This window comes from Esox lucius, chromosome 17, assembly GCF_011004845.1.
Source record: "Esox lucius isolate fEsoLuc1 chromosome 17, fEsoLuc1.pri, whole genome shotgun sequence".
Classification (NCBI taxonomy): domain Eukaryota; kingdom Metazoa; phylum Chordata; class Actinopteri; order Esociformes; family Esocidae; genus Esox; species Esox lucius.
The window spans coordinates 11,219,288-11,228,446 of NC_047585.1; the positions used below are offsets into that span (position 1 = coordinate 11,219,288).

A 9,159-nucleotide genomic window follows, 5' to 3' on the forward strand; every position below is an offset into this window, starting at 1 on the left:
TGTATAAATGTCATTCAGGAATGAAAGAAAAACTTATGTTGTTTTGCCATGAAAGAAAAAAATACTTTCTTATGCCATGAAATTAAATAGCTTTGGCAGACTCGCTAGCAATTGCTCAATTCTTATGACTATTCCAGCAAGTTAGTAGATACCGGTAAAGCTTATTACTGGCTAATACACTGTTATAACGGCCTGTGGCAAACGGCATACATAGACTATTTGTGGTGGAGGTAAACTTTGTAAGAAACGTTTACCTTCTAAGTTTTACTGTACCAATGTAATTCACGAATGGCCAATTTATACTATTAAAACAACCAGTGGCAAAAGAGGATTTGTTCAGGATATACAGATACAGGGTGTCAGTACAGACAAGAGGCTATACTGACAGGTGACAAATGTACAGCTCCATGGTGTAGTGGTTAACGACAGCCTTTCACGTGGGTGACCCAGGTTTGAATCTCGAGATGGCAACCCTTTGTATTGCGGGCCGGCTGAACTAGGCTTTCCTGGTTTCTTGTTTATTATGTCCAAGGGAGGGTCATTTAATCTTTTAATTGATTACATTTCAACAGCCAATCTATCAGACATTTGAAATGTACGTATTGACTGGCAGAACATACCTAATTTCTATATCTCCCTTCTATTGGCTATCTTTATGCTTGGCATATCCAGATAATATTAATATAGCGCAATATATAGTGGAAAAAAGGTTCGAGAAAGCAAAAAAATTAATAAGAATACAGAATTACAGAACGAGCACTTTCGTGAACTAAGTTCTTAAGAATTTAAGAGTTTCTGTGCAGTCTCTGTTCGCTTTAGATTGTCTTGAAATAGTGAATGGACTTTTTGAGTCAAAGGGAGATGTTCCATTGGGGGGAAAAGTGTATGGAACAAATCGTGTGTTGGAGGACTTGCTGCTCCCGAATGTAAAGATTCCATGGGGATGGTTAGACTATCAGTATGCCTGCGAGTTTTGTTCCTTTTTTCAATGTCTTGTAGAAAGGGGATGGTTTCAGGATTGCATGCTGAACGCCAATTATGTCATTCCTGTTTTAATATACAAATGATTATCAGGGCAAAGAACAGGACACAGGAACAGAAGAGTCACAACTCTGTGCAGAACTTGTACGTGGGGTAATTTACTTTATTGGAAATTAATACTATAGGAAGGTCATCACAGCCTTGCTCTACTTAAAGAAATCACGCAGACAAATTACAATATTGATATTTTTATAGACGTTTGGAAAAATAAAAACAACCCTGTGATATTGGCTCGGATTTATATTTTGCTTGGGGAGGGTCATCCACTATTTTCAGGGGCCTTTATACTCCGGACAACCAAATGTGACCATACTTATAGACTAGTAATAATAACAAACAAATAATGATACAGAGCTTATACCACAGGTATGAAATCACTGTTTACTGCTTTAATTGTGTTGGTAACCTGTAAGAGCAATAAAGCAACTCGGAGGTTTGTGATATATAGCCAATATACCATGACAGTGCTATTCACAGGCATTCCGCAATGCGTCGTGTGTAGGAACAGCTCTTTGCCATGGTATACTAGCCATATACCAGACCCCATCATGTCTTATTGCTTACATATACCACATCTTTTGGCCAATCACCACTGAGCATTCAAACCACCCACTTCATAAATGCATGCATAATATTGTGCTGTAGAGACTATTTTAAGGGGTGTGGAGATGGTTTTCTTACATTCTTTCATACAGTATGAATCCTGTGTGCTTAATACTACTGTTACTGCTGCATCTTACTCTGAAATCCTCCTGCCATTGGCGAGCCTTGTGCCTAGTCTTATAGTTGCCATGGTGACTGGTCCTAGGGATTCTTCAGGCAGAGAAGCTCCTGTGATGACGTCACTCCTGGAGAGTTTCCCTCTCCCCTTACCCCTGGGGATATTGGAGCTAAAGTCAAAGTACAGTGACAAAGCACTTTGGTTTTGGAGATAATATTTTTATTTTATAGCGTCCTCCAGAGCACTAAAGCGTTAACTTGAATGAAATCAACCTTGTACTATTGTAACGCCTGACTTTTTTGACTGGGACATTTAAGGGGCAATTTATGAATGGGAATGTTCAGAAAGGTCATGGATAATAGCTTTGTAGCTGTATTATTTCATACTTGTCATGGAATTAGTATGATTTTCATTTTCCCTGTAAATTATTGATGCATTTATGAAAAAAAATTTCTATAGATATTATATTCAAACATATGACCGTCACTGGTATCCAATGTGATAGTTGTTCATATTAATACATACCACTCTTTACTAATCACACTGTGCCGCAACTATATACACTGAACATTTTGATACTAAAACCTTTCCTCTAATGACTGACGAGGTGTTGACACCCAGTGAGAAAAGGCATTGGGTAGCTTCCTTATTACGTGCTTTGTGTGCGTCAACTTGTTTTGACACAAAGCAATAAACGATGAATCATGATCCAAAAAGGTGAACTTTATAAACAGCCCCCAGTTTATTATCAGACCTCCTCTGAAAAGTAGAGGGTGGCTCTTGGCAGTTTACACTCAGTAGTTTAATCAATATGTTTGAAGCGTGCTGTTACTCACTGCCGAGACATAGACTTTTTATGAGGGTTTGAAGCGCTTAGACAAAACGAAATTGAAAGTGTACCTGATATCCAAATTCATCATGTTTACAGTTGGATCTACCATGAAACACCTTGTCTGAGAATGTGCTGCATCTCAGTGTCCTTATGAGTATCCTTCTAGCTCCTTGCTAGACATTTGTTCATCACTCCTTCCATGTGTATCATGTCTGATTTGGATTGGATGGGATATGCCCGGGGTCGCTTCTGGATAAGTGTGTAACGCGCACACACACACACTCACACACACACACACATCAGCCAGAACCTCTGCCAAGCCACAAAAAATGACCAGTGTTATAAGGTCAGTGAAATGGAGCTGATCCGCGATACGGACTGCCTGTGTGTGTGTCTGTGCGTTACTGTGAAAGGGTGCGACATTGTATGTGCACGTCTATGTACATCAGTACAGTATATATAAATAGGCACGGCTTGAGTGATGGGATGTACAGTAGATGGTCTCAGATGGTACTTTATGCCTGGCTGACTGCACTCTTCAAAACCCTGGCCGTTGGATTGCTGAGAGACCCTTCTCAGGAGAGGCACTCTCTCTGTTAGACACATACGCGCACACGCACACAGAAACTTACAAAGGTATACATAATGCATGTGATGTATCTTTGGGGTTGACTGAATACAAATGGAATCTCATGAGTCATCTACTGTATGGCTATTGAACATACTGTATACAACAGTTCTGTGTCATTTCTGTCCTCATTAGACTCGCGGGAATTCTGGGAGGTGCACGGAACAGAAGCTGGAGGTTTAACGTTAGCATTCATGGTGAGTTCTACTGACAAGTGATTTATAGCTTAGGCTACCTCTCACGGACTTGTTTGCATTTCCCCATTTGCAAGATAAAAATAAAGACATGGGGAGAAATAAAGACTGGACCCTATTTCCGGAATGAAGTCTGGAAAGAACAGAGCCACACAGCACTTCTGAAAAGCCACCTGGACCAAACTGCCTGCACTCATTTGGCCTGTACTTCCGCGGGACCCAATCACCTTGGTCAATGTATTACTGAACCAGCAAAGAAGACACAGAGGTGTGGAGGGAAAGAGAGAAGACAAAAATTAAGTGTTTGTACATGACAGAGTGCTCGTGTGTGTATGTTTTTCTGCTGATGTGTGCATGTGTGGGTGTCCAAAATATGTTTTCCCAATGACATTCACTTGACATGAACTACTGACGTGTGACACTTTTGTGACAATTTCCAAACAATTGACACTGAAGTAACAACAGGCAAAGACTTTCTTTTTTGCCAACACATTTATGTGCTCACATTTGTCCTGGGAATGCGACAACACAGCGTGAATAGAATGCAGTGATACAAAACATGACCTGAGTCCCGGACGCTGTGAACCACCAGCCTGATGTGGACTAAGGTGCTACACAGACAGGCCCACATACAATGTGTCATCTGGGTGTCTGGGGTCGTATTCCAGGTCTAAGACACTTGGGAAACAGTTCCTCTGGTAGTTGGTCCATGGGAGGTGAGTTCTCAGCTGAAGGCACTGTGTTTGTGTGACCTTGCCTTTGACGTCTCTCACCGGGTCTGTTGGGTGTAGTGCGCCTCCATTAGAGACCCAACGTTTCATTATTGGTGTTGGTGGCATGTTGTGCACCAGGATTTCCATTGTGATGTGTCAGGATAATACTCATCTCAGCCTGCAGAGGTAAGAGTTTGAGAGATTGTCAAAAAAGACAGGTTTGTTGTTGCCATCTGTCAACAGATTGTGGGTGAACCTCAAGTTTTGATGTAATATGTTCATGACAATAGGATCTCACATTGATTTATATGTCATTTGATGACATGAGGCAGACAGATGAATAGCCCCCTACCTCCAGAGAGCAGGTGTTTTTCCTCTGCAGTGTTGGTTGGGTGATGATTGATAGCTTGTTAAGACTGGAATAATCTGATCCGGACAATTGAAAATATCCATCCTGGGAAAAAAGGGAGACATTTTGTCATACACCCTCTCATATACTGTCATGACCAGTTATGTTTTATTTAATTATAAATATTTTATAAAGTAAACATTTCTGGACTTCTATCATAATGTGAAACATACTGTATTTAGCCTGTCCTACATAGATTATCTCACTTGAGGGCAGCACTGAGCTTTGTTTTGGGCATGGTCCTTTCAGACTCGTTGGAGTAAATTTATAGGGCACATAAAGATAGTAGTTAAGTGAATTCTTCTGTAGCCCATTCACCAACCAATTAATTAGGCATCTAAACTGTGACCACGCATCCAGCACTATCACTTTAAAATGCCAACTTTTTCTTCAGTAGGTTGATAGCTTTTTATATCAAGAGAAATACATGGGAACTTATGTCCATTTATATTTGAATTAAACCATAATTTCTTGTAACTGACTAAATGTAGGTGAATTGGGTCAGATCAGCCTTGATAGAAGGGACACTGTACAGCGTGACTGGGGCTGGCTATGATTCATCCTAACAGCTGCTGTCACGACGGGATGGAGATGGAGTCTGCAGAGAAGCACTGAAACACCACCCAGCGAGAGGCAGAGCCAAGGTGTAAATGAGCAACCAGCCTCACACCGCCCAGACCCACAGCCACCATCGCTTGAGTTCTCATCACTAAAATCTCAATCCCTACAGCCTCAGCACTACTTCCTTAAAGACCCCAGCCATACAAACCCCATCCCAACTACCCCAGCCTTCAGGACTACAGCCCAAAGGCCCTGTGCGAGTGAAATATATTTTTTTTTACATTATTTGGCACCACATTGTGCAAGTACTATCATTCTTAAGATGACTGAATTGATGTAATTTTCAGGCTATTCATAATTGATTATGAGTAAGCATAAATAGGCTAAATAAATTGCATTTCTGGCTTTGAACTGACTCATTAATTCCTCTCCTCCGCTGTAACTTCCTCTGGTACTTGTTGTAAATGACAACGTGTTCTCAGACAACCTAACCTATAAAATGTAAATAGAAAGTAAATAGATTATTTATTCATTTATGTATTTTTTTTTTCATGTAAGCAATTTGATACGGCAAATATAATTCATACAACCTATGGAGCTGCTAGGGTTTTCAATGTCTGTCTATTACTATCTCCTGATTTTGACCTGTCCTTATTGTGGCTTTCCGGTTTGTTGTGAGATAGTGTGAGGTAAACAAATGACAATAGTTTGGCTTCACATAAGCCTTGGTTGGCACATATAATCAGGATTTAGAAAATAATATCTCTGAGTTTGTGTGCCAACTCTGAGCGATATCAAGCATTGTCTTAACAAGAAGAAATTGAAATTAGACTGACAGTTTTCAGACAATAAGCTTACAACAATAATAATGATAACTATAATAATGGATTCAACATCTAACACACAAAATGTTACAAAAATACTGTATTAATTCAGGAAATGGCTACTGAAATATGCATCCATTTTACAAAGTTGTATTTTTTTTAAACAGTTGTATTATTAGGATTTAGAGGGCCTATACCTATTTATCATGTTAAGTCCATAAGAGGGCTCACGGCTCTTTCTTTAAAGGCAGGCTGGTGATCCATCTGGAAAGGCAAAGTGATACCATGGTAACATTAACGGGGGTTACCCAGGAAACTGTAGTCGTCATGGAGACTGCATCAAAAGGCGGGCTCAGTAGGATCGAGGGGCCGGGACTTGCTGTTCATCATTCTTCTATCCACGCGCACCATGTGTCAATGTCTAAGTCGTTGTGCTCACACTATCCCATATGCTGGAGCTTTTCTTGAAGTCATGTTTTATAGATATATAAATCCTCCAGAATCCTGGAATTTGAATTTGATACATCGTTTACCATGGGTCAGGATACAACTAAGGCTATATAAAGTTGTTCAGCCCATGTAATGAGTAAAGTCACACTAAGTCCGAATTATTTTATAAAAAACATGTCCGAATCTGAATCCTTTCATGTTCTTGCTTAATTTGGTATAGGCTACGCTAACATTGTGAAAAATTTGCCCGTTTGTATCCGAACAGTAGTGACGAAAACTGAACAATTCTCAGTCTGCTCTCAGTGTAGACCACAGGCTATGTATGATATGTCCACGGAATTTCCTTTAGGTTGGCAATTTAGTCTGTGTAACGTTCCATTAAATTGAAGTATAGTCTGTGTACCATTCCTTTAGAAGTATCTGTGTAGCAGTGTCCGATTTAACAGAGATTATACAGACATTAGATTATATTGCCGCTATTCATGACAAGACTGAACACTGATAAGCGAACTTCCCCCCTCACACAACACAACTCAATTTGAGGGTAAATATGCAACACATACAGTATAGGCCTACAATCTACCGAACTATCGAATATCATGTTTTGACTCAAGGACGAATCGTACAATCACGGTACGGTTGGCAATCTTTGTGGCACAATATAGTTGTGCACACTCCACCTGACAGATGGGCTATGCACCGTCACATCACGATAGCTATCATAGAAAAAACAGTAGCCTAACTGTATTATCTTCGGCATCATGCTCCATAAAAAATTAAAGCATTTACACATCCGTGAATATCTTTTTGATGTTCACGCAGTTTTGGTTATTCTCATTGGTGAAGTTGGGCTGTTTATACCCACGGTTTATTCCCTCCTCTATAACCATATATTCCGACTTGCTAAGAGATGACGTGCTACGAGTCCTTTTCAGCTCGTCTGTGGCTGATGGTATGTGCTCGCAGCTGCTGACATGCAAGTACTGTGCGTGCTCTTCTCCATCCGTTTCCCTATGGTAAAAGTAATTAAAGTTGGAGACAATAACGGGTACAGGGAGAGCAATTGTCAACACTCCGGCAATAGCACACAATGACCCGACAATTTTGCCACCAATGGTCACTGGATGCATGTCTCCATATCCAACCGTAGTCATGGTGACCACAGCCCACCAGAACGCATCTGGGATGCTTGTAAAACTGGATGACGGGTCATCTGCCTCAGCAAAGTAAACAGCACTGGAGAAAAGGATAACTCCAATAAAAAGGAAAAATATCAATAGCCCAAGCTCCCTCATGCTGGCCTTTAGTGTCTGCCCTAAAATCTGTAGCCCCTTAGAATGCCTGGAGAGCTTGAAGATGCGAAACACTCTCACGAGCCTTATCACTCTGAGAATGGCCAGGGACATGGCTTGTTGGCCGTTACCCTGCTTCTCTGCAAGTTCTGTCCCCAAAGTGATAAAATATGGAAATATGGCGACAATATCGATAATGTTCATTATGTTTCTTGAGAACGTGGATTTGCTGGGGCAAGCGAAGAACCTAACCAGCAACTCAAAAGAAAACCATATTATACAAAGTGTCTCTATTACAAAGAAAGGGTCGGTAAATGGATTTTCGCTGTAAGATGCCGTCCCGTTGACAGTAAATGCCACAGTGACAGGGTCCCTGTCATCCCGAAATTCAGGCAACGTCTCCAAACAGAATATTACAATGGAGATTAAAATGACCAGCACAGAGACTATTGCAATCCCCCTAGCTGGCCCTGAGCTTTCAGGGTACTCAAACAAAAGCCAAACCTGCTTTTGGAATTCATTATTGGGTAAAATACGTTCCTCTTCTTTAATGAATCCTTCGTCCTCTCTGAATTTTTCCATAGCCTCTTCCCCGAGTTGATAAAAGTTGATCTCCTCAGAAAATATGTCAATAGGAACGTTAACAGGTCTCCTTATGCGCCCCCCTGACTGGTAATAATAGAGAATGGCATCAAAGCTGGGTCGGTTTCGGTCGAAGAAATACTCGTTCCTCAGTGGGTCAAAAAAACGCATTCTTTTTCTGGGGTCTCCGAGCAACGTTTTGGGGAACTGATTGAAAGTTTTCAGTTGAGTTTCGAAGCGTAAACCTGAAATGTTGATAACCACTCTCTCGCAGCACTCGCGGCCTCGCTCTTGCTCATATCGATCTACGGGCAGGTGGCTCGAAAGCGCCCCAGACTCCTCTAACATATTCTCAACTGTCATGACGCCCTTTTCTGTGTCTGAGTAACCGTGCTTCTCAGCTTTGTTGCCTCTGTGTCTCACTGAGCAGGGTGAGTCGATGAGGTTGAAATGGTCATCCATATAGGTGATAAGGAGAGGGCAGAGTGCACCGCGCCTTCCCAAGCCAAACCCCCATACACCCTTGGAGAGCCAGGCTCAGGCTACGCGTCGTCCCTTCCCTTTCCTCATCGTCAGCGCTCGTTGACACAGTGAAGTGTTTCCGCCCCACGAAGCACACACTGGGGTTTATAAACACATGTCTATTCCCGCCCACGGCGCGCATATGTCTGACACACTTCCACCGTTCACCCAATCGGAACCCAACTTGACATATACATAGACAGCAGGCGCGCGCCATTTCACATTATTTCCACACCTTGTAGCTGTAATAAAAACAACACAGTTGAACGAAATCACACCAAGTTTTAAAAATATATCGGGTTTCTATGGTTACCTAATTTCACTGAATTGAAATAATTTACCGAAATGTTTAATTATCTACCAACCAACCCACTGTCTACTCAATACCTT

At 41.3% G+C, this 9,159-nt stretch overlaps 1 protein-coding gene across 4 annotated transcripts; it reads right to left on the reverse strand.

Moving 5' to 3' along the window:
* Nucleotides 1-4,193: 4,193 nt before the first annotated feature.
* On the reverse strand, nt 4,194-8,837 carry LOC105008416 (potassium voltage-gated channel subfamily A member 2). Of its 4 annotated transcripts, none has more exons than XM_010867718.3 (3): nt 8,170-8,837; nt 4,482-4,583; nt 4,194-4,307 (listed from the first exon to the last, which is right to left on the reverse strand). In XM_010867718.3, exons 1-3 carry the CDS (start codon nt 8,707-8,709, stop codon nt 4,218-4,220), a joined length of 732 nt encoding a protein of 243 aa, XP_010866020.1. In that variant the 5' UTR covers nt 8,710-8,837; the 3' UTR covers nt 4,194-4,217. The 4 variants fall into 4 exon arrangements, 1 of the variants encoding a protein (XP_010866020.1); XR_003777273.2 differs by lacking the exon at nt 4,194-4,307 and adding an exon at nt 5,516-5,591 and having other exon boundaries at nt 4,503-4,583; nt 6,121-8,837; XR_003777272.2 differs by lacking the exon at nt 4,194-4,307 and having other exon boundaries at nt 4,484-4,583; nt 6,121-8,837.
* Between the last annotated feature and the right edge of the window lie 322 nt (nt 8,838-9,159).

Bases quoted from the DNA above. Each gene is read 5' to 3' on its own strand.
- LOC105008416 (XM_010867718.3), bottom strand. From the start codon at position 8,709: ATGGATGACCATTTCAACCTCATCGACTCACCCTGCTCAGTGAGACAC. The intron at 4,584-8,169 runs GTTTGGCTTTTG...CTTTTTTCCCAG, and splicing joins ATAATGAATTCCAAAAGCAG to GATGGATATTTTCAATTGTC. The intron at 4,308-4,481 runs GTAGGGGGCTAT...TTACCTCTGCAG, and splicing joins AAAACACCTGCTCTCTGGAG to GCTGAGATGAGTATTATCCT.